This window comes from Poecilia mexicana, unplaced genomic scaffold, assembly GCF_051168715.1.
Source record: "Poecilia mexicana isolate PSO_F unplaced genomic scaffold, ASM5116871v1 scaffold_10, whole genome shotgun sequence".
Lineage (NCBI taxonomy): Eukaryota > Metazoa > Chordata > Actinopteri > Cyprinodontiformes > Poeciliidae > Poecilia > Poecilia mexicana.
The window spans coordinates 23,633,159-23,659,310 of record NW_028263379.1 but is presented as its reverse complement, the minus strand read 5'-3'; the positions used below and the strand labels follow the sequence as shown (position 1 = coordinate 23,659,310).

The 26,152-nt window shown below is 39.2% G+C and overlaps 1 protein-coding gene across 1 annotated transcript in view; it reads right to left on the bottom strand.

The window, feature by feature from the left end:
- Positions 1-10,145: 10,145 nt before the first annotated feature.
- LOC106929555 (glutamate receptor 3-like) overlaps positions 10,146-26,152 on the bottom strand; it is a 101,621-nt gene continuing 85,614 nt past the window's right edge. Inside the window, exons 13-16 of the mRNA XM_088009684.1 lie at positions 19,841-20,088; positions 18,955-19,069; positions 14,206-14,453; positions 10,146-11,865 (exon numbers count right to left, since the gene is read on the bottom strand). Of these exons, the coding sequence (XP_087865810.1) occupies positions 14,208-14,453; positions 18,955-19,069; positions 19,841-20,088 (609 nt within the window). The 3' untranslated portion in view covers positions 10,146-11,865; positions 14,206-14,207. The remainder of the gene's footprint in view (positions 11,866-14,205; positions 14,454-18,954; positions 19,070-19,840; positions 20,089-26,152) is intronic.

Genomic DNA, 26,152 nt, shown 5'->3' with positions numbered 1-26,152 from the left:
TACCCCAGTAAGCTGGTTTGATTTGTCATTTGTGCTTCCTTTGTTGAGTAAACCCAACGATTGACGCCCATATAAGCGATCTAACCTAGATTATTCTAATTTCCCAACAGAAGTAGACCGTGTTTTTTGTCTGCATGCAAAGGCTCTAATTCAACATTTCTCACGACGCTCAAATGTATATTGCAATGCACTTCGTTGTATGCATTTTCTCTTGTCCATTAGCGTGTGAGATTTGCTCGTTTTGGTTCGGAAAGGGACAATCTGTTTGCAATGTTCTCAATTCTGTACGCACTAAAAACTGAATAAACAAAATTAAAAGAAAAGAAAAAGCCACAGGATGCAGCTCTGGGGAGCTGGACTTCGGCACGCCTCCGTCAGCTGTCTATTGAGCTCTGATGTGCTGCGGTGCCTTTTTTGTGCTCCATTTGAATGTTGTTTACCGTTTTAGCTAAGAGCATATTCTGCGAGGAAGGGCTTCAATATATCAAACTAATTCTTCAGGGTAAGATTATCATAATATTTAAGACATTTTTTTGGGAAGCCTTTGGATATTACATCGTGTGACTCACAGATGAAACAAGTTAGGAAGTGTCATTTCAAAGGGATCATCTGTTTATTGATGTAAAAAATGAGAATGTTATTTTCTCACTGTTTAGCAACACTCCGGCAGAGAAAAACAAGAGACGTAGAAAACGCTTCAGTCTGGGTCTATATACAGAGTTGAACTTTCATCGCCGGCCAATTAGTGTTTTGTTAAAAGAAGAACCGCAGTGGACTCGTGTTTCCTTCTGTTATGATCGTAATAACCAAGGGCGTAGGAACGAGTCTGTCATTGGGGGGGACGCATATCGGAAACCTGACAGATCAGTAAATATCTTAAGCAGAAATGTCAAACTATTTATGCCATCAACATATCAGTAACGCGTTACTCTAATCTGACCCTTGTTTCAGTAACAAGTATTCTAACATGTTACTATTTACAATCCAATAATCAGATTAAAGTTATGCAGTATAATGACCGTCATTCCAGGATGAACACTCACTTTAGCATTTGCCTCACAACTAGCAAGCTAAATACTCTGGTAGCACAGACAGGCTAACAGATTTGATATAAATTGACTGGTAATTGAACTGGTTCTAGCTCTTTCTAAAACCAAAGTAGAAAACAGCTCATAAAATAGGACTCAGCAGTTTTAAACTCAATACAGCAGTTTGACCAACAAAAATAAAATCTAAACAAGTTTTGTTCTTCTTGAACATCTCTCTACATCAGTGCAACAGTTTGATCTACAAAATAAATAAAAATTATACTTTTCACGTCTAACAGACACCTTAGCTCCTCACTGTTAACTCAGTCTCACTTTCCATCCCTGCATTCAGTAACTTACCAAAGATCCATTAAAAACACTGAGGCAAAAAGCCTAAATGTTTATTTCCCTGTCATATTCACCCGCAAACATTTAACTAAAATATCTACAGATATGTGTTTCTGTCTCTGCCTCCCTCTGACTCTCTGCAGCCTGATGTTCCTGCATGGATTCATGGATTTATAACAGACACTACAGTAATGTACAGTGTCAGAATGTGAACTAAATATAAAAAGTATGTTTTTATCATACAGAATGAGAATTTACACAACTTAATTTTCAGATGTATACATTATTATTCATCTCAACTCTATTTACTGTGTAGCACAAATTTTCATTAATTTATTTTTAAATCTCTCCTCAAGCACTTTTTTATTGTCTCCTAACCATTAACCTATGGTGTGGAAATAATGAAAAAAATATTGAAACTTTGAAAGAAATCAACCTGACATCAGTCTCCTCCTGTTCTCCTTTCTGGTTTTATTGAAATTAATATAAGTTTTATATCTTCACACTCTGAAACTCCAACTGGCTCTCCTATGTCTTCCCTGACCTGCTCCTCTCATAATAAAACAGTTTATTTAAAAATTAAAAACAGTTAATACATATTTCAATAAACTAAATGAAGACCTCACCAGAGCTTCTTCACCTTTCAACATCATTCTATCACTGCTGTTCTCCTAAATATCTAAATAATATAATATAATATAATATAATATAATATAATATAATATAATATATAAATACATGTTAATTGGTAGAGTATGATCAGATGTTGCTCACTTTAAATAATAAAAAGGCTAATTTCGCTGCTGTTTCAGTCTCATTCTGATTAAATAAATCATTGTAACTAGACTAGCTAACTGTTAAACAAAGTTAGCAGTAAAATTTTGGACATGTGACTATTCCAGAATTAAAACGGCTTAACCAAAAAGATTTAGTTCTATATATGAAAGTAAACTGACAACAAGACGTTATAAACGAGCGATATTCATGGCAACATTCCTGACAGACAGTTTACCTCCTTCAAACGGAGTTTCTCTGCTGTTGCCTTTACTCTGAGCCGTTCAGAGGGGGGAGGGGCAGGAAGCGCTCCGCTGAATGTGCTGTTGTGCGCCTTCAAAATAAAAGCACGCGAGTGGAAGATTTTAAAATTCTTCGCAACTGCGGTGAAATTATTGGGGGGGACGAATGTGACTCTCTCCAATATTGGGGGGGACATGTCCCCCCCGTCCCCCCCGCTTCCTACGCCTATGGTAATAACATACAAAAAATATTATATTATGATGATTGGATTACACATTGGACTTTAAATGCTAACACTGGAGAAAAATGACCAGCGGTATTTAAACAAGTAGACATTAAGACAATAGATTACTTTTCAGAAACGCTACAACTCACTGCAGCGCGGGAGCCGATGACTGATGATCATTTCACTTGTAAATATTAACCGAAGTCTGCAATATATCTGGGTCAGTTTGGAATCCTGTTGAAAGCTTGTGTTTTTGTGCCGTCAGCCATGTGCCAAAAAACGTTTCTGTAAAAGCAGCCCTAAGCTGTAATGAACAAGTGCAACGTCCAGATGTGCTGTCACACCAAGCTACTTGTCAGCTCTACTGGAGCTATTAACAAGGCTCTGCAGACCATAGACCACTCCCTGTTTTCTTTTTTTTTTTTTTTCATGTCTCTCACTGCAAATCTTCTCAATGCCTCTCTCTCTCTCTCCCACTCTCTCTGCCCCCCCACATGCACAGTGAAAGTAGAAAACTACACACATGAACAATCAAAGCTGGAGTAAATCAATTCAATGCGCTCCAAAGCTCACGCACATTTGTCCAGAAGTTACATTTACCCCCCAGAACAGAGAAATTCATCAAAGGAGGGATTTAGCATGATGCTAACAGGAGCATGCGCTCGCTGCTTTCCTCTAGCACCTGCAGATTTTTCATCCATGTTACTGAAAGATTCACCTGGCTGAACCCCTGAGGAGAAGATTGATACTCTGCCTCATTTCTTTTTGAACAACCAGCCCAGTGGTGTTCTGCAGCTGCTTTTTTTTTTCTTTTTTCCTGAAAATGTGAAGCAAAACATGTGAAAACTGTATTGGTTCATAAAATGCAGGATTAAGAGGTGCCAATTTGCAGCCTTAATTAGGCTAGAAAAGAGATTAGGAAGCTATTTTGTACTAACATGTTAGATACAGTGAACTACAAAACAACAAAAAAATAAAAAAAATCAGCAGCAAGAATTAAGGTAATGATTCACCAAAATGAGGCCAATTGCAAAGAAAATTTCAACATGATTACTATAACTGTGCCATCATCTTCAGAAAGCTTTTCAACACCATTAATCTTTTATTATGCCGCTGTTTGCGTCAAGAAAGGTCTATATTTTATTTTATTCTGGTTTGTACCAAATACTGGCAACTGGACGTGTCAACAGAAAGACAAAAAAACAAATAAAAATAAATACAGTCAAAACTTGACAAAAACATTAACAATTTAGCGGGTGCATCGCTGAGTTGAGGCCTTAAATAATACAAAGACAGTTCTCCGAATGTGGTTCTGAACAAAACAATGAATCTTTTCAAGTCTAAAATGAGACTCGATGCCTGAGAGCCGTTAGAGATTGGCGGAGTGAGTCAGCGACCTTTCATCCCAGTGATGCAGCACTCCTCATCTTCATCATCCGCTGCACCACACACCGTAAACGCCTGTGCATCGGTTACGACTAACTGAACTATTACTGGCTTTGATAATGTCTTATTAAAACAACATTTTACGTAGATTTTACAAGCACCAACACAAGAGTAAACTTCAGTATTAGACGAGGAGGATACTGTTTCTCCACAGAGCTTCACCAATCAATAATGCACCACAGCTGCAGGTTATTGTATGGTTTGTGCAACGGATTCGACATCTATTGTAAAATCTCCCTTTAAATAACTTTTGATTCTGATACTAAATGGAAGTTATGCGCTATGGCTTCAGGTATCATGCTGATGAAAACAACGCCCAGGGCATCTTGTGGGATTATGGAAAACTCAGAAGGAAGAACAATTTGTGATCCGTCGCTGGTCTCCTGATTCTATGGGAGACTTTTGATGCCTAGATGCGAACAGAGGGTTTAATCTCTGTGTGTGTTTTTTACCCAGCCAACATGACTTTCAACACGCTTAAGAATAAAAGGAAATGCAAAGAAATTATAAAGAAGTAGAAATGATTCAAGTATAATTGGTAGAGCGATTTATCTTTTTCTTTTTGGACAATAAAAGAAAAAAAAAAATCCAAGTAGCTTAGACCAATTATGCTTTATTCGTGTCTTTATTGGGACCAGAAACAAATATATTTTTCAAAAGAGAGGAAACCTTCTTTTCTGTGCAGAAGAGATGTTTCATTAACAATTACACGTCCTTCGTATGCAATTAATTTTATACTGCGGTATAAATATAAGTGATCCTGGACACACTGATGAGTAAACTAGCGATTGTGCATCCTACACACAGGGATGAATGAAAAATGAGACCTTTTGTGCTGTGACAAAACAGTGTTCACTTTATCACCAGTTTGTTGCCCTGAGTGATTTGAGATTAAAATATTATTAAAATTTTGATTGGACCATAATTGTGTTTGAGAAGTAATCACTCTGACTAGTGTAATCAGTTGGCCCTCATTCTCTGTGGATTAATTGTTCCGATTTTAGTGTACACATGGGTTAATGCTTAGAGTTGCAATTTCTGGTTAATATGGAACTTGATTGTTTAGGTGCTTTCTGTTTTTCCTGTTGCTTCATTCCCCCCCCCCCCTTGTATTTCCTAGTTACTTTGCCTTTTAGCCATGCTCTGCTTAGTTAATATGTACCTAATATTTTTTGCCTTGTGCCATTTCTCCACTCTGCTCGCTCAGTTTTTGCTCCCCTGCAGCTGTGACACGTTCAGTTAATTAGTCTCACCTGTTCCCACCCTGGTAATCATTGTTCCAGTATTAATGCTCTCTGTCTTTAGCCACTCCTTGCTGTTTCCCCTCCATGTTTCTCACTGGGTTTTCCCCAGTTGTCTTCTCCTCTCTGATGCTGTTAGTTTTTTGTTTTTTCTGTGTGTGTGTGTGTATTTTGCTTTCACTTCTCATTACATCACTCCTAATATATTCCTGCTTGCCTCTTTGTGCGTGGCTCCTTCTAAAACACACTTCCTGGCAAACAGATGTAAAAACCAGAATATTGTCAAAAGGTTCGATATTTTTTTCTTACTTCAAGAGCCTTTCTCTCGATGAATATTTGCCTTTGAGATAATGAAGACCCAAAATTCAGTGACTCGAGAATATTACAAAAGATCAGTAATGATAATAAAAAAGATATTTTAAACAGCAACATGAGACTTTTCTAAGATATAATTTCTACCAGCATCTTTATAAAATTTGTCCGCAGAAGGAAGCATGAAGTGCTGAAGAATTATGTGTTCACTGGACTTCAGAAACCGCAGCGAACCAACACCAGCAGTCGCCATGGCACAACAAATCATCGCTTTGGAAACTTCCCACTGGACTTGGAGCAATGTGGATTTTGTGCCTATTTGCTCTTCCTCCAGACTCTTAGCTTTCATCTTAGGAAAAGGACTTTAAGCCAATGAGCAAGCATCCAGTTCTTTTTCTTCTCAGCCAAGGTAAGGTGATTCTGACACCGTCTCTGATTTAGGACTGGATTCACACAAGGAATGCACCGTATCCCATGGCTGAGACTCAGGTACATGGTGGTTCTTGATGATCTGCCTCACTTCGCTCTTTGTGAAGCTCAACCAAATTCTTGAATTGGATTTTGCTCGACAATCATCTCAGGGTTGTATTTGTTGGTGCATTTTTTTCCCCCACAATACTTTTTCCTCCCTTTCAACTTTTTATGGATATGCCAAAATATTACCTAATATTTTTTTATACATTTAATGGTTTCAAGACAGAATCATCAAAATGAGCCTTTACTATGAAATTTCTGGTGTACACACAATCTTTTTTTTTTTTTTCTCGCTTCACAACTGACTAGAAACTTCAAAAACACATTGTTACATTTTTGACCTGTCGTCGTAATGTTTAGGTTTTAATGTACGAACTAGAACTTTATTACAAACGGGTAAAATACTTTTTAATGTTTAGAACTATAGCATTTTGTTGTATTTGTCTTTTAACGATTTACTTACAAATTGCGTTGGATTGGAAGGTTTATTCACAATCACTTCCTCACTCACTCTTTTCCATTTCAAAAGTCTGAATCCTGAATTTTGAAGCAGCTTAGGCTGAAGTGGGCATGAATATTTTTTTCTATCCTTTACAGTCAGTGGCCACATGTGTTTTGTTTTTTGTTCCAGATAAAACAAAGCACTACTGGAGGCCCCCCATGTGTCCCTTCTGCATGTTTAGGCAGCCTTTGTCTGTCTCGTCTGACCCGCTTGCTTTGTTGGTGTTTTTTGATGTCAACAGTGCTGCGTGTCTTCTACCCTGCAGCCCGCACTCTCTTTTTATTAGTCGCAGACCACGAGTGTCAAACACGCAGGACTCCGAGGGCGGCTGTCGCATTAAATGCTGAAGCAGACACAACCGTTGCCAGTAATCACAACTTTTGTGCAGAGTTGTATTATGAGTCCTGACTGCTCGCTTTCAATCAAGCACTTCCTGGATTTCTTGTTGCTGTTTGCGCGGGACTCCAAGTCACAACAGAACTCCTTCATTGTCTGCAGACGAGATTTTTTATTTTTATTTTTTTGCGTACACTAGAATCATATTTGCAGTCAAATTGCAAACACTTTTATGCAAAGCAGCGCATTTGAAATTTCTTGTGTGCTGGCGTAAATCACTCTGCGCGGCGCGTTTTCTCTTCTAATATTCCTTTAATGTCATTTGCCAGTTGCTGCCCTGGAGGCTTCACGCATGATCTATACGTGTTATCTCTCGCTACATCTGTGCAGACTATAAATTTGATTAAAAAAAAAAAAAAAAAAAAAAAGTTCTTCAGGAGCTTTATAATGAAATCCAATGAGAGATCGTCGACGCCAAGAACAAAGTGCCGAAGCAGTCGGAGTCTGTTGAAAGGCTGAGCGCCTATTTATTCCGGTGAATTTGAACTATTTTCCTAAATAATAGAGCGCCCGCTCGGAAAGGCTGTTAAATGTCAGCCGAGGCTGTCGAGTGCAGGTCTCTTCAGGTGCACTTGAAAATAGCCGGAGAGCTAAAGTGGAGAAAGGAGGAAAATGGAACAAGTGAGTTGGAATGTGATTTATTTATCGTGTCCTTCAGAGGAGAGAGGAGGCGAACGGCTGCAGCGAGCAGCAAAGTGAGGAGGAACAATGAAGGTGGATTTTTTTCCCCCCCCTGCTGAAGTAATCAAATTATACTTCCCAGGTCAGGTCCTTCTGCGGCCTTTTGTCTTCTCCTTCCTTTTACGCAGAGAAATATCTGACCCTCTTCTCACTTGTGAGTGAACCCGAGTTAGATAGGATTGTTTCACTGCCACAGGCCGCCACTGGTTTCACAGTTCAAAGTGTGTTACGATTATCTGTCCTCTGGTCAGAGGAAAACGTGCTCTCGTGATTTGTTTATCCTTTACCCCTCACCTGTGTTACTTTCCAGATTAGACGCCTTATCCAAATGTCTGCTTTACCCTTGCTTTAACCTCATTCTTCTAGGATAGTATCTGCTGCATATTGTCGCCGTCATTGACAGGTGAGCAAACTAATTCTGGAGAACTGGTCTCATGAGCCTCGTGTGTCGCTGCGCCATTCTTGAACGCCCCCACATTGTCTTATTCCTAGCTGGTAGCGATCCAGGCACAGCAAAGGGGGTAAAAGACTAAAAAAACAAAAAGGAAAGGGAAAGCGGTGAAGCAAATGAAAGAACAAAAAAAAAAAACAATATCCTTTCCTTCTTTGTCAGTAATGGCTTGTTTGGTTCGTAATGTTTCATGCAGCTCAGGCTGGTTCCACAGGAAGTGAATGAATCCTGAATCGCAGCAGCAGCTTCCAAAAATGAAAAATAAGGACAAAAGGAACATTGTTTTTGTCATGTTTGGTGGATTTGTTATTTGAGCTTTGGCAGATTGGATCTCTGGACGGAGGCTTTCATTTCACCTGGGACGCAGACCCTGAAACCACTGACACGGTCAGTAAAAACCTTCAGATTTAGTTCAGGTCAAACATATTACAAAACTCCAAAATTGGGAAGCTTGTGAAACAACTACAAACCTACCAAGGTATGGCTGTTCAGCTAAACAGAAAGACCAGGTAAGGAGAGAATTAATAAGGAAAAACGGCTCATAAAGTGGCCAGTAGTCACTGGAGGAGCTGCAGAGATCCACAACCCTGACAAGACGACAATTAGCTGCAGCCTACAGAAATCTAGTGTTTATGGTAGACTGTCCAACAGTCATCCTCATAAGAAAGAAAAAACTAGAGTGTAGAGGTCACTTCAAAGATTTTGAACAAGGTGTTCTGGTCTGTTGAGAACCAAACTGAACTATTTTGCTACTGCTGCATGGAGAAAAACTAACACTGGACATCACCCTGAACACCATGCCAGTGGTAAGAAGTGCCAGTGGCAGCATTGTGTTGTGGGAATACATCTCTCCAGGATTAATGGGAAGATAAATAAAGCAAAATTTATGGGAATGGTGGAAGAAAACCTGGCTGCGAAACATTTGAGAGTGGCGTGAAAGTTCAGTGTCAAGCAGAGGAATTTAGATCACAGCTTATTAATGTGGCAGACTGTTCCGAAAACAGAGAATCTCAAACAAGAATGGAAAAAACTGAAGCTTACAGCGCCACCATCCAGTCTGGCGAAGCTTTCCTTATTTTATGGTATATATAATGGACAAATGTTTAAGTTTGTAGGTGTGAAAGGCTGGTAGAGAAAAGAGAGATGACTTGTTGGTTAGGATATACAGATCACTTTAGGTGTATCTAAGGAAATGGGACTGAAAACAAATGTGTAATATACTTGTGATCTTTATTTCTAAGAATTGAAAACCAAAACTCCACAATCGTTTGCCATTTTGCAATGATCTATCTCGATTGCTTCCAACACTAGTCCTCAAACGCCCCCCCCATTTTTTAAGTCCTCTCCTTTCTGCCACACACCTGACTTAAATAACCGGGTGATTGACGGGATTAAATAGCGCCAGATGGCTTGCAGAGGAGGTCATGCAATCATTTGGATCAGGTGTGCTGGAACAGAGACACGTCTATAACATGTAGGACAAGGGGGCTGGGAGCTGCTGATGCATCACATAAAATCCCAGTGAAATACAGCCATGTATTTAACTGTGGCAAAAGGAGAACAGGTTTGACGGGTGTGAAGGTTTTTGGAAGACACTATATTTCAAAATTTACCCTGCGAGAAAAACCTTACAGAGCAGGCGGTGTGCTTCCATAAAGTTTTGGGGGTTATAATACATTATTGATTATGTCACAGAGGCTTTCGTGAAGAGTGAGGAGGGAAGAAAGAGCGCACGTCAGATGAAGCTGTCAATGTGGCCCTCAATCAGTGGATACAAGGCAAGATACCAGGATTAAAGCGGATAGTGGTTACTATTGATCCAATGCGCACACTTTTACTGACTAACGGCTCGATATCGTACTATTACAGCCAAACCTCATCCTTTTATGTGTTCATCCGTTCGAGCTCTGCTCAGGCTATTGATACACCAACAGAGGTTGCGACTACGGCGCTCTCTGCAATCCACGCGTTTTAACTTCAGAACATTTTATTCAAGAGGAGGAAATGAGCACAAAGACACAAGGACCTTTCTGTACATTTTATTTACAAAAATGTATTAAAATTCTTTGTACAGCGCCTCCTTCGACGAGGTTCAGCAATTTACGCATGCATCTTTTGTAACCACTACGACGCTTGGTGATTTCATTTGTTTGTTTTTTTTAGGGTTATTTCTGCAGGAGGTGACACCTACTAAAAAACAAAACAAATTCAAACAAGTGTAAAAAAAAAAAAAGAAAAAAAAAAGAATTACTTTATTTCTAGCATTAAACCTAGGATCAGTTTGTCAGTAGCAGGGCTCATCAAGCATCACTGATTTTCACATGCAGTTCTTTAGAAAAAGAAAAAAAAATAATGTAAGAAGGGAAAACCCAATCTGTCATAAAGTTAATATAAGTAATTCTCATTTGTCTAAATTTACACATCTCTCCTGCTTACTCTTTATTTGTCTTCACATTGTCTCTTTTTTAATATAAAACTATCTGCCCATAGCTTTAGGTAATTAGATAAATATCCTCCTAAATCCTATGGAATCACAGTCTTTATGAAAGAACACAATTGATTACAGCAGTATGGAAATGTGCTAAGCTCCAGGAGATGCCCCAGTGTCATCTTATAAAAAGTCTATTTTTTGTTGTTGTATTTATACATTTTTCATTTACTAAGTAAAATCACTAAACACTTTAATTTTCATGGAAGAAAATCGTTTTTGAAAGCAAACCACAGCTCATTGGAAAATGTGCAATTTGACAAACAAAATACAGAAAAAAAAAAATACCGCGAGCCTTTAATCGGACTACAGTTAATCCACAACTGAAGTACCCATGTGTTTGGTTTTACTCTGATGTGAAGAAGACTTGAGTTAATCTAGGTTTCAGGGAAAGACTTTTCAGAGCATCAAAACCTCCTCGATATTTTACAAATCCGTATATATTTCTTTAGCCAGACTACATAATCATTGTCATACAAAACACACTCTTGGCAGTATTGGAAGTGGGAATCGGGTCCTGCTTCATGTCGTCCTCTTCCGATATCTTCCGGAGTCCTGTCAGACTTTCCCGAAGACGACGTTGGCAGCAGCACCAGAGTTCTGAGTACAAACGACACGCATCTTTGTTTCGAGCTTGACAAGCAACGGGTCTTTCCTCTTCAAGTTCATGGTCATTCGAAGGGATTCACAGCAGCATAAAAAGCTATTATCTAAGAACCAGTGTCCTACGGTGCACTGAGTAGATCTAGTAAAATAAATTCAGCACATTGAACCAGTGGAAATCTGGCAGCAGAAGGATGAAGAGTAATCTGATCATATTGATTACAAGAAAACCAATTGGACACTTGTCATGTATTGTACATTGTCTGTCTGGCACTTCAAAATGTGCTTAGAGTTGCAAATGATGGCTTTATTCTCTCCTTATATATATATATATATATATATATATATATATATATATATATATATATATATATAATATGTGTGTGTGTGTTTTAACTCTGCATCATTCTTCTGTTTCGTATGAGTTTCAAGCAAAAAAAGCGTTATCGTTGTGATCGAGTTGCATTGTTTAGACTCGGAGTTCCATAAGGCACTGAGAGGCGGAGGAAACCTCATCGGCTTTTCCCATGACCAGTCAAGTCGTGTCGTCAATGCAGATTATCATGTCATGAAGCACAAACCCCGTGTGGTCCCGTGCCTTTCACAGATGTTTAGTCACAGTTGTAGATGACGGCCCAAACGTTTCGTAAACCTGCATCAACGAACAGAGCAGAGGCAGAGATGGGAGGAGTTTAGAACGCTGCAGCAGAAGTCTGTGAAGAAATGTTGCACCTTAACACCTGGAAGTCTTTGTTTGACCTTGTATGGCACGTGGAGGTTTGCAGTGACAAAAGCAACATCAATCGCCTGCGAATATTTTCGGCAATTTTGACGTCAAAAGATGTGATCGCCGTGCTTCCTCACGGCTGTCCAGCTTTAACTCAAACTCGTCTGACTGGCGGCATCGGCAACAGAAGCAAAAGAAAAATGTCTTCGCCTGCCATCAAATTTGGACAATTTGATGTAAACGACGTGTTCTGTTTTACAGCTAACTTCTTGCCTAATCAGATAAAAAGAACACGGTGTGAAAAGAAATCATTGCAGATGTCTCGGGCACACATGATGGAAAAGTTTTTCTTCTCAGGAACAAAACGGCGTATCTGAGGATTCCATTTCTCACAGCAATAAGATGATTGGGAAAATGTGCTCTTTTGGCATTTGAAACATTTGACATGTCACGCACTGCGTTTAATGAGAACGCCCATGCAATCAATGTAATCAAAAACAAAGCACACGTAATGTGTTTTTAGTGGACTGTTACTTATAGACGTTTCCTGGTTCCCACTTGTTCATGGTGGCTTTTAGCTGGAAGTCTTAATAGCAGGTTTACATTAGGAACTTCTTTAGAAAGTCCTCAGTATGCTTCATGTGATGTGGTTTCTGTGTCTACTAAGAGAAGGGTTTCAAAAAGCTGCGCTCAACATGATTAGCATTTATATTAGCATTTGGAAGAAAGGCTGGGTGCAACGTGTCGGGAGGGGTTCACAATCAGAAATGTGGCTGCAGATTTACTCGGCCTTACAAGGCAGTTTAGTGGTTTTGAGTTCATTTTATGTGCGTTCATGTTGTGCAACTTCACAGCTTTAGTTTGTTCTGGTCTGCTCCAATGCTTCCAGGTATTTTCTATCAAATTGAACAAGTTAACAGCTGGCTGCTGAGCCTAAGTTTCAGCCAGGGTTGGCAGACAGCAATTTAACCATAACGTACTTAATTATTAGCAAAAGGAAAAGGATCCTAAAAACCTACTGATAATGAGATATACAGTTGATCAATAGATATTTATATTGACAGATCATAATTGGACTTGTTTACAAAACAGTTAAACGTCAACAAGCCACAGGTTTTAAACATTGTAATACACCAGGTCAAGTAATTAGCATCTGAACATTTCAATTTTAAGATGTCTAACAAAGGTAGGGCAACATGTTATTTACAGACTGAGCTATGTAATTTAATTGTTTCCTTGGGTAAATGCTTCAAAATGCATAATTTTCAGACGGATGTTTACGGAATAATACTGTCTTTCTTTTATTACAAGCTGCAAGTCATTCAGAGGAGTGAGAAACACGAAACAAACTGCTGAGAAGTGATTTGGCTGAGCAGGGCCACGCCTAGGCTGAATGATGAATCTTCGAACTTCAGTGTTGGAGCATGTCAAGGGACTTCTACAGACTCTACACACGCTTGCTAATGTCAAAAAAAGCCACCTTTTAATGATGACCATAAAATATGAAAGGCCTCTGAAAAGTAATTTAATTCAGGTGTGCTGGATCACGGATTCGTCTAAAAGCTTCCAGGGTCACTCCTGGGGGGGTCACCTCTGATAGCGATGCAGGAGCCTGACAGCTGAGGGCCGTGGCAGTGGCATCCTCTGTCTGCATGTCTGATGTTTCGTGAAGCGCCACCCTGTGACAGCCTTTCAACGAGACAGTACCAGTCCACACGGCGTGCGTGGCTACAGACAGAATGGGTTATGCTGAGGGGCTTCTGTGGCCAGCCAAGTTCTGCAGTCTCGTGTAATCTGATAAAAGTGTGGAATCAGTTTAGATATCAACTCTACTGACCCGGGGGCAGAGGAAGAGGACTCACAGCAGCTGCATTCAGACCCAAAGGGCTGCCACACTTTACAGGCTCGGGTCTGTCAGTCTGTCCATACTGCTGACTGACTTATCTATTCGATGTGATACTATGATAATTCATCTTCCGTTTAACACGTGTGGTTTCGTTTATTGCTACCACTCCTCCATCCTGTTGCTCAACTGCTTTCCAGTTTGTGTAGCAGAGTTTTTTTGTATTTTTTTTGTCTGTGGAAATAATTGGGTTTTGTCCAACATGACAACCATGAACAATTTCACTGGCAGCATACACACAGCTGAATAATTCACTCTGACTGCTATGGGGGTGAAAGAAAACCCCCCCCTAAATGATTCATCTCTCCTGACGCATGAGGGGGGGGGGACGACTCTGTGGAAGGTAAAGAGAGCCAACATACCTCTAGATCTTAACGCTCTCGGTTCCGTACACGTTGTAGCCTTCTCTGTATGTGGCAAAGTTCTGGGTGTTGGTCGGGGGAGCCGGCTTAAAATTCTGGGTATTCTTGGCCAATTTTAGCCGTTTGGTTTCTTGTCGTGATTTATAACAGAACTCTATCAGAGCCACCATCATAGCCAGCCCCAGCCCTCCAACCAGAATATAGAAGACTCCTGCCACATTGCTTAGGCTGAGAGCACTTGTCTTGTCCTGGGGGAAAGTGAATACCAAAGTTAAGCGTTTTGCAGTGGAACAACATCAGCAGAGCAGCATGTAATTCTGAAACTATGCCTTAAACTACTCAAAGCTATCAACTACATCAGTGTCAGCAGCTAAGCAACAAAATCCTATATAATCAGAAGCCAAGATTATTGCTTTTTGGTGAAAATATACCCTAATAGTAGCAAAAAATAAATAAAAAAATTGATAAGGAACCTAATTATTGCTAGAAGGAGCCAGTGTGTTTTACTCTGCTGGTGAATGTAGAGCTTTTCCTGTTGTGAGCTACTTGTACGTAAAAATGGCTTCTGCACTTAACCATAAAAGGAAGCCGGTCAGTATCGCATAGGTCGATAGCTCTTAAAAAAAATAAATAAATAAAAAATCCCTGTCTTTTTTAATTCTCTCAGAGACATGTACGTATAACTCTCACGGTAGCAATGTCATACAGTACAGTCAAGTTGATAGCATATAAATGATAGCTCAGTTAAAAGTAAAAAAACCAAAAAAACAATCTACTGTACGTGAAACCATTTTGCTGCTGTTTCCCAACCAAATGTATTTACGAAAAATTTGTTTATTAGAGTTTTACTATTTGCAGTTTAACCTTAAGAGCATGGAGCTATATAAAGACCTTATATTACCATGTCATTTGGATCTCAGAGGGTTAAGTATCAGGTTTATTACATTCTTCGACTTGTTGTAATGCTCAAGCAAAGCATGTTAAGTCTCCTCTGTGAGTCACCACAAAATTTGGAGGACGCCCTGCGGCGCTCCCGCTGCTCAGAGAGGTTGAATTTGTGTAACTCATCACAATAAGAGGGTTTTGCTTGTTCATCACACCACAGGAGGCCGCAGAATCCAACAGACGCGTCTCGATGCAAAGTAGTAAGAACACAAACAAATCAATTTTTCATTAACAGTTTGGTAAATAGAAACAGCAGCATAATGGTCGAAGCATCATGAATGTCAAGAATGGAAATGAGCAAAAAACGAAACAGCATTTATCAGCATGTGTTAACTGCTGTCGTTCTGAATCTAAAACAAAAAAAAAAAGGCACTTGTTTAGTCTCCCCTTAATGTTATCATTACAGTTTTCATAAAACAGTGTCATGGGTTATACTGCTTAAAAAGTGTCTAATTAAAAATTTCATAAAAGGACAAAAAAAAACCATTTGGGGATGCAGTGCCTAAAGCCACATAGAAACTGGGTTACAGTGTGTGGCAGAAATTGCAAAGTACTCTTAAAAAAAAAAAAGAAAAAAGAAAGGTGTGTGTGTGGCAAATAAACAAAATGCATATTTCAAATGTAAAAGTTTTAGTCTTGCATATGAACAGTACGTCAAAATGCAATTTGGAATCAGTACAAAAGACCTGCAGCGACTGACCTTACTTCCAGAGTCCTTGGTTCCACATTCACCCTTATCGTACCACCATTTGTTTTTCAGCTTGTCTAAGATGCCTTGTTCACTGAGTTTCAATACTGCAAGGTTTACAGGAGTTCTTCACGTGGGAAATAACATAAATAACATTATATTATGTTATTTTATGTTATTCAACTTTTAAACTACTACATACTTTACAAAGCGATAAAGCAGGACACCTGGCTGTAGTCAACATCACAAAGAGCAGGCATTCTACCTATCACCTGTATAACCCCTAGTGTAAAGCCAGGACCTACCTAATCGCTTCGAGTAATCGGCAGATGCTGCTAACACGGCGACGAGCAGGTACTGACGGTACGATCTGCAAGTCTGTGACCATCAACCAGAGAAATTAACGGGCAGGGAGAACCAGCGGCTTATCAGCTGCAGGTCATTCTGCCAGGAGCTTTGTCTTCACTCAGCGGAAAAATCAGATTCAGACCGTACGTTCTTCAACAAAACGCTTTTTGTCTTGGTGTAATACCGCCAAATTCTGGAAGCAAATGAGGCCCCAAAAATGAAAGCGGAATTACGCGGTACGAGGTTTGCTGCTGTTTATCACGGAGGAAACCTTTGTGTTTTGACAGATTAGTAACAGACGATAGCCGCAGGACGAAAATCAAGAGTGGTGGCATATCTGTCTCATGTTTGCCTGCAGCTGCATAACCAAGTGTATTATTTGCCTCGTCTGGGATCTAAGTGATCAGATGTCGGAGAGAAGAAAGAAAAAAAATCTAATCTAGATAAAAGCACACATCTAGGAGCCACTTCATGATTTTTAGTCATTTGTAGTTCAGCTATATTTTTCATCAGATATAAAAGTTCAATTAGAAGCAAAAACAGAGAACATTGATAAATGAGTGACCTGACTACTACCTCGAAACAATGTGTCCCTCCTCCCCTCCCCCCATAATGCACTGAAAGAAGATTACACCACTGTATATCCTTCATAGCCAATCTGGAGAAACAGAGTGTGAAGACCAAACCATTGTCTTGACTTGGAAAGACATTGATTAACAATGCAATTACCCAGCAACATGCTCTGTGTCTGGAAGTCAATCTGGGCTGCGGTGTGTTGGGCCTGAGGGTGAGGGGGAACTCGGCGTGCGTGTGTGTGCGTGTGTGTGTGCATGCTGCTGGGTGAAAACAAATCCGTGCATCTCTTCATGTCTGCTAACGGGACTTCATAGCCGTCCCAGACCAGGTGATTGGATGCTCCAAACACATCCAGCTCCAGGCTAGTTTAGTCTACCTTTCCAATCTTCCCTGAGGAGAAACCATGAAACAGACAGGTCGTACATTTCTCGGACTTCTATAGCGCATCAGAGAAGAGTGATGGAAACTGCTGTATGTGGCCAGAGGGGCTTCTTGAAACAAGCGACTTAAAAAGCTAGCAGCTGCTTGGCAAAAAGAAAACAAAAAGTGTAAAAGATGAAGATTACATTGAGGAGTTTTCTTACAGAGGGTGAGTCAAGAGATTTACTTATATCAGTATAACTACGACAAAGTAATTTTGGTCTTTTATTGAAGCATTCTGTTTTTGCAAGCTGGAATGATGATACAAACCCCCCGCCCCCCCCAAAAAAACAAAACCACAACTTAAATTTAAAGATTGAATTTAAATTGGATTTTGTCAGAACCCAACAATCCTTCACTCATTCCATCAGAAGCTGCTTGTGGTTTCACACTTTGGACTGCTGGTCGGCGCACTGGAAAACGTTCTTCACTACTGGAAAAAGGTTGGAGAGGCCTGGTAGTCTGAGGGGTCACAGTTGGAAGGGATTCAAACCACAGGTAGCTTTTATTAAAAAAACAACAAAAACAAAAGAAAAACAAAAGTGTTGTCTTTAATTAGAGTTCTCACGTTTGCCTGTAATGCTTAGTCCCCTCAAGACACCGCTGTTCCCCTTGCTTTATGGTCTGCCTCTGTCTGGCAGCCATTTTCCATTTGAGAAGAACTGGTTCCTCTTAACCTGAGCTGTTAATGTGAAGCAGCTGTGTACCAAAGTACAGCAAAGCCGCTTTTACCAAATCTCCAAAACCGCACTTATGTTGACTTTTGTAAAGCAGTATTGTTGACAGGCACTTTTTTTTTTTTTCTATAAGTAAATGTGACTTTATCAGCTATTATAACTTAATGCGCACTGTGAAATCAGATGGTGATCAAAATAAGATGAACTTATGCCAAAAACTCAGTTATCTTTTTCCCAATTAGTGAAAACACCAAACATTTGTGTGTGTATGGTGTGTCTGATGACAACAACACTCTTTGGTGTGGTATATTGTTACTGACTGAAGCCTGAAAGCAACTATTGTCAATAGTTGTAGGTTGTGTGAAAGCACAAGGAAATTGAACAAGCTATAGTACATTTGGTCAGCTTTATCCTTTTTAGCGTTCAAGAACTGTATAATGGAACATTTTGGATTTCAAAGAGTTTAGTATTTTAAACATTTCAGATTAATACATTTTAATTTTAATACAAAAAGTGCAATTTTTTTGCATCATTAACTACATTAACTGTGTAAATTGCGACTAGAGAATGCTAAAGTCAGTTTAAAATGTAAATATTTTGTCTTCGAAAACAGTAAATTATTAATCGCAATGCTATTCTTATATATTTTTTTTTTACAACGCAGTTCTTGAAGAGAAACCAGAATCAGGTAAAAGTGTTAATGACATGCCAAAGCTTTACAAAAACCACAGAATATAAATTGGCCAGAACATTCTGATCAATGCATCTCTATTACTCCCTCATATTGATTGACTTGCCCTTTACATCAGGGTGAGTGAACACATTTAATCCTTTGACAACTATAGAGGCCGTGTTACTTCTCAGCATTTTAACTCTACAAGTGATGTTTTTCCAGCTAGTTAAGGCAAAAGCTCCTTAGCTGCCAAATAAGCCATTACACCATCTGGTCAACCTAACACTTTTATCATCTGCCTCAGTGCGGCAGGTTGGCTTGGTATGGTCCGGATCGGGCTGGATTTCGGTTGCGTTCTTTGCTAACAGCTTTGCCGATTACTCTGAACTATGGTACCCGATTGTGGTGACATCGAGGCTGACCTTGGAGTCACCTCCCCCGCTGCCGCACTCTCCCTTGTCGTACCACCATTTGTTTTTCAATTTGTCCAAGAGGCCTTGCTCATTCAGTTTTAAAACTGCCAGGTTAACAGCATTTCTTGAAACGATAAAACATAACTTGTAAGAAAATGCACAGGTCCGTGAGAAATCTAATGCAAAGTGAGAATGATGATAAGGCATATTAGGAAGCAATGGTAGAGAAACTACCAGTGTCAAAGAAGGGGCTTTACGCACAGACTACTGTTAATCAGAATGGTCGAGGAAAAGGACAAATTGTTTAAGAATTTAAAGAATATGGAGAGATAAATAAAGGCTCACATAAGGCAGAGACAGTGTTAAATCTTGGAAAAAGGTGGCATGATGGGTCACGTAGTTTAAGAACTGAAGTGTGCGGGATGGGGACACTTGTCATTGAGAAGAAAAAGTAACAACAACAAACATCATGCAATTAACATTCGTCACAAGTGACAGCGCAGCTTTTAAAGGCTAAATTGAAAAACCATTGAACTGTTAAATTAAAAGTGACAACACAACAGTCAGGTAGGACAGCACACGGGACAGAAGGAGAGATCGAAGGAGAGAAAAAAACAGCAGTAAGAAAGACATAAATATGAAATGATTGTTAGCGTTTACCTTTTCATCTGGATTAGATTGTATTTTTTTTTTCTAACATAAAACAGCAATTCTATGCAGGAAAAAAAGAAACATCAAATAACCTTTGAATCCAAGTACAGTTAAAAAGGCATGACTACCGTTACCTCTGCTTCCATACAAAACAAGAAGAGAAGAGAATGACAACAGGGGGACATCAGGGTAGGTGGAATACTATAACAACATGGGGGGGATATTGTTATAATATTCCACCCACCTTAATGCCGAGCCTTTGGGCGTCGCCACGCCGTAGCCTTTGGAGTCGAGGTTCCCTCCCACCTTCATGGTGTCGCACGGCTTCCGCTGCTCGATGTACTCGTTCATCGTGGACTCAAGGAGAAAGGCAAACTTGCCCTTTGACTTTCGCACTCGGGCGACGCCGTCTGGCGTGGTCTTAACAAACACATTGGGCTCTGCGGATTTCATGTAAGACCACATCTTCTCGTACACCGCTATTTTGGATCGCTGTGCGGAGGAGAAAAGGGAGAAAAAGACTTCAGAAGTTTCAACGACTCGCGTCCACACGGGATGGATTTTGCTGGATTTTCGTGCTTAAGTGATCACTTGATCTAAAAAGGCGCTGCGAAGTAGTCATAGACATCTGGGAAAGCGCGTACGATATCTTTGAATACTCCCAGAAAATGCGACCACGACAAATGGTTACGTGATCACGAGGTACAAAAATGTGCAAAATCCATCTTCTCTCTGCAGATCTAACGCAGCAAAAACATTTGACATCCCAAAGTCCCTGCATGTACATATGAGCATCACACATCAACATTATTCCAAAAATGTACTTATTACCTGGCTCTAAAAATACTTCGATAAATAATTCAACAGGCAGTAAACAGCAGGTAATGATCTTTTTATTTAAAAACATGCACAAGTTCAGCATAATATCCTTGACAGATGTTCAGCCTCAGCGAGTGAAATAAGGTTTTGTTTGTAGTTCGTCTCCAACTTGTGGAGCTTATTACACTCGTACAGCAACATGGCTAATGAAATATCTTGCGTGTGACTCAGAGGCGTCGCGCAGAGGAAGCCGGGGAAGTGAACAACAAAGCGCCCGTGACAAAGTGACAGAGACGAGTGCTTCTCCAGCGCCGCAGGTCCGGCTTAGTGAGACTGTGAAATCGGGGAGAGTTGGACGCTATCTATAATAAGCATCAATTAAAATATTCAGCTGCTGCTGGACTTGACTTTGGCACAGCCGTGTCACACATCTTGTTGTTGTGATCGCTGTCCAGGCAGAGATGAGCTGAGGTTCAAAAACTGCCCCATGAAGACTTAAAGACGCATTCACGTTGTCTGAATGCAGTAAAAACAAAATGAAAACAATCTAAGGTAGCAGAGTTATCTATAACTTTGCTTTTGTCACATAGAGCTGTAGAATTATTTATTTTTAATATAATTATTGACAAATAAAATTGTTGAATGAAACAAAAAAAACAATGATTTTGCTTTTTTTTTATTGCTAATTTAGTTGTACAACTACATGAATCTTCTCCAGATTAACTCCATTGATCAGAACCTACTGGACTTATTTACCTTCAGTCGGTTGATTTCACTGGTTTTAATTTTTTTTTCTAAATAACAACCATTTTCTCTCATTTGACAAGATTTCTTGCTGTTGTTGAATTGTTTCTAACATACAATCAATATTGTGTCACATATAAACCAAAATGCCATTTTTTAAAAATTATTATTTCCACTACTGTAATGTTATTTCACAGGGATGAGTAAGGTTTTATGATTTGCAAGGTTTAAATGTTGTTTTTTTTCTTTTCATCTTATACATCTTTTTAATAAAATTGTTACTAGTTGGCTAGTTGATGCTACGCGAGCAAAATATGTCATTTTCAAGAAGCAAACAACTTTAGGAATCAACCACAATGGTTTTTATAACTCAAGATGTCTGTAACACTCGGTCCAAAAAGTCCTGACACAACGACTGTCTTCATCCCAGGTTGCTATGGCGTTGGCTGTCAATAGCATGCACCATGGCTTGCTGTTTGTGGGAGTCTCACTGAAATCAGTAGAGCTTGAAACCCATGCATCTTGAACTCTTGCTCCGACTGGTATTTATTATATTCTTCTTCATCTGAGTTGGATTCCTCAGGGGCAAATCCTAACAGGCGAGATGAAAAGGCTTCTGAAGCTACACTGGAATCTGTCAAAAGCTGCTTTTGTGCCAGAGTGTTTACTAATGCCAGCTGATAACTGCAAACCTGTCAATTGTAGACGTCGGATGCCAATTCTCACTGCCTCAAGTGATGTCACTGATCTGAATCAAACAAAGTGGATTTTTTTTTTAGGGTGGCCATCTTAAGATGATTATGGTTTTATGATTTATTTTTGTGTAATTTACTTAAATGAACTTTTCTCCCCAGTAACTTTTGTGTTTTCTTTTCTTTTTATCAGTAAGCGTGTCCAGTTTCATTAACTGTGATAAAAAGGCCACATTGTTTTGTTCATTCAACAAGTTGTTTTTATAGTGTTGGGACCCCCCCAAAAAAGTAGAGCTTTACAGTCTAGAGCGACATCTTTGTTCGCTATCATGCAAAAGTTTTACTCATGTTTCTGTGCATCTGAGGGAATAATTTACCATTTTTACTCCAAACAGCCACAAGCCATGTTTTTAAGAGTTAGTTAATTCATTATAATTATTTAAATTATATTTTGAAACCCCCTAAACAATGAAATATTGATCATATGATCTTATTAAGTAATGATTAAAGTTATAATATTGACTTGATCCATGAACCAAGAAATTGGTTTATGGGCCGATGCTTTGGTTTATCTGATTATCAGCCTTCTGACTGGATTTTACAATTAGCTACAGGGGAAAAATAAAATGAAGAATAGGCTGCTTGCAGGGTCTTGTATGTGTTGTGCATTACGCTGAAAAATAAAAGTTACAATATGCTTCATTTCATTTGTTCAAGTATTTGACAATAGTATTCTCCTTCTCCTAGGAATGTTAGAAAATAGGCGAAAATCATTGTTTTTTTTGTTTGTTTTTTTTAAACAGAATAATAACAGTAGATCATCAACTGCATTGCTCTTCCTGTCCAAACATGCTGATTATTATAGAGGGATCTCTGCCTTGAATTAGTAGGAGTCTCCCTAACGGTAGAGTATCCATCTCTAATGCATTCCCATTATTAAACAAAAGCATTAACCTTGACCAAATGAAAGTGCTTTTCTGGCTTTATGTAATCATATAGTTTGTTTGCAGGCATCTGTCACTGCACATCAGGCCATGGGTGAGGCTAAGACGAGGCAGCGACGTTACGCAAATATAAAAATCTGTTTGATGAATGTTCCCCCCCCCCATTGAAATGAACAAAACCCGGTGGTTGGGTTATATCAGTCCTGCTTTAATGCAAACACAACAAACAAGAGGAGCTGCACTCAGTGAAAATAGCAGCTATTTTTTAAATTTTATTTATTTTTCAGTTCAACAGTTATAATTTAGTGTGCGACAGCATGAAAATAAGACTCGTTCGGAGGGCATTTCCCAGAAGACACGATGAGGCTCATCCTCTCAGCGGTGGGAAAGCTCCTTGTTGCATCGAGAATAGATCTCAACATTGATCAATGACGACAGAATGTGCTGCTGCGGTGCCTTATGAAGTCAATTTATCAATATCAGAGAGGTTTTGCAAAGTGCGACTGAAGCCCAAATAGGCCGATTCACTGGTACTGAAAAAAATCCCAGCTGAGATGCTTCCAGCAGAGAAAACGGGAGGAGAAAACGAGATTCGGGGGAGAGAGCTCAGCAGGGAAAGAGAACTATTTGATTGTTGACTGCTGGCACATTAATGTGCACGCAGACGGGCTCGCCAACACGCTCGCGTTTAGGGCTGACTAATACGAACAAACATCGCTCATCTCTTTTTAAACGTTATCATTCATGTTCTTTGGTGGGCATGAGAAATTCAATTAGAGAGCAATTACTAAAGTCCATAAGCAATTAAGAGACGATTTAAGGAGCTATTAAATGCTGTTGGAAACATGGTTTTATATGTGCCGCCATTCTATACATCATATAATGATCCTGTTAACGTATGGCTGAGTCATAAATCTTTACGCCGTTTAAAATATATTTTCATATTTAAATAAAGACACGATTCAAAGCTGCGTCATTTGCATGCGTCTTATTCTCCTCTTCTCAGAGTCTCTGAAAGTCATTCTGAAGCAATCGCCTCGCTGCTGGCTTCGTGGCAGAGTACCTAAATAGCCAGTCCTCCTACCTCAGCGACACGGTTACGTCATCTGTGTAGGTGTTCAACCAGCAAATCAACCAGAAACAATGAGCTTCCTGCCGCCTTGTAATGTAATGTTTTCAAAGCCTCTGACCCGAGACGAGAAAACAGACATCACTTGCCTCGGGAAAAGGCCGACTGATGGTGAGAGCAGTGATCCTTATTAGCTTTGTTTTACAAATATCTGATACTGTATGAACTCTCTTTAGATTGGGTAAGTGCTAAACATGAGATGTAATATGTGGACCACAATCCTGAATACAAGTAGAGTCTAGATAGAGGCTTGTTAAAGGGATAGTTCGGGAATTTTTTCTTAAAGTAAGGTTATGATAACATTAGAAATAGAAAGGGATCAATATCTCCGAGGACCCAGAAAATCTACTGTGGAGATTTTAATGAGTGATATTTTTTCCTCAGCTTTTTGACAAAAACTTCATCTACATGATTAGATATTTGTCAAAAATATTATAATACCCATGCCCAGTTGGCAGGCGGGAATAACTTCAACCTGATAAAGGGTCTTAAAAATGGCTGAAGCAGTGCCTTTGCCCAAATGTTACTTGATCATTTGAGCAGTTTTTTTTTTCTCTGACATTAGACCATTTAATCTCTATTTAATTGACAGAATAGAATATTAACATCATTTATTGTCCCTTTCATTAATGTTGTCAAATTATATTTGAAGTGTGATAGAAACAGATCAGGACAAGTTGAGAACCAATTACGTTTAGATTTTTTTTTTTTTCTTTTTAAAATATCAGTTTTAGTGACCAAGAAAAACTCATCTTGTAAGAAAGTAAGACATGTAAACAAAGCAAAAACATATTAGTTTCAACAAGTTCTAAAGCTGAGTCCTCTGTAGATCATGCTTAATGTTTTCACCTCAAACAGCTTGCCTTAATATTGTTTTAATTGTGATATATGTGTAACATAAATACAAAGATTGATATTTTAACATTCCTTTTGTGACAGCTGAGCTTATTCTGGTTTGCATGTTTCAATGCCAACGCTGTCAGATTTGTTGAAAATTAAAGTGAGCTGAATTAATTTTGGCTGGTGTTTGTGTTGATTATTAAACCAAAGATAACATAGCACGTAGATTTTAGCGGTCGAATAGGATTTGTTAGAGGAAGGGAAACGCAAAAAGCTATAATCGACAACAGGAAAAAGGAGAAAGTTGCAGTCGACTGTAAACATTTAGTCTGGATAATACAGACTCTGGAGACATAAAAAAAAAAGCGTAACAGAAGTGTGCAACATTTGGAGGAGAGAAGAAAGAAAAATGTAGAGGAAGGAAGGAAAGAAGAAAGGAAGAACATTATTTACATAATGGGAAAGAAAGTGAAGTATGGAAAAGACATTTTCCACATCAAGAACAGAGCATAAAACGTGAATTGAGTCACAATACATGTAATTGCCTGAATCACACCTAAAGCAATGTAAAACATAATACAATATTTATTGTGTATTATTATTATTATTAATAATTTATTCCAGCCCCACTTGTTACAGCTTTTTCTTCTGCTATAAAACAACAATAAGTCCAGTGGTTTAAGTGCTGAAATAATTATACAAAATCATCTAAATGTTGCTGGTGGTGTTGTAGTATTATGTTTTTTTTCTTCTTCTTCTTTACTATCAGAGAACAATATACCAATATATGTATGGAATAAAGGTTCTAGTTTTTAGCCACTGCTCAGAACTGCATAAGAAGTTGAGTACTGTCCTCCTGTACTTTAAAAGGTTACTCTGCAGAAATAAATTTAAGGTCTTTGTGGAAAGTGCTTACACGTCTGAATGAAGCCCTTTGAATTATCTCTGCTTTTCTGACAGAAAAGGACAGGAAGACAGGAAAGAGGACCGCCGCCGCAGCTCTGTATGTTAAAGGATCATTGTCAAATTTAGCAGGGAGAGAGAGAGAGATGTGTTTCTTTTCCTTTTTAGAATCTCCAATCACGTCATTAAAACGTCTCTAAAGAGACAAGTGATTAAACTCCAAAGTCAAATAAATTGACCTCTCCGTTTTAAATAACCACTTAATCTGTATCGATTTTGAGTTATGCAGCATTTCCCAGCCCTCTGCCCGCTGGCCTCCGAACTGCAGCCTGTTTTTTATTCTCCCTCTGGCACCGCAGGGCCGCTTTCATTACAGCCTCCCCCCACGTATGCTCCACTGCTTGTGCATTTAAAGGCCATCGCCGAGCACCTCTGCTACATTTCATTCAACTCAACTTCCCTTCCATTTTGTTCGTCGACATCGC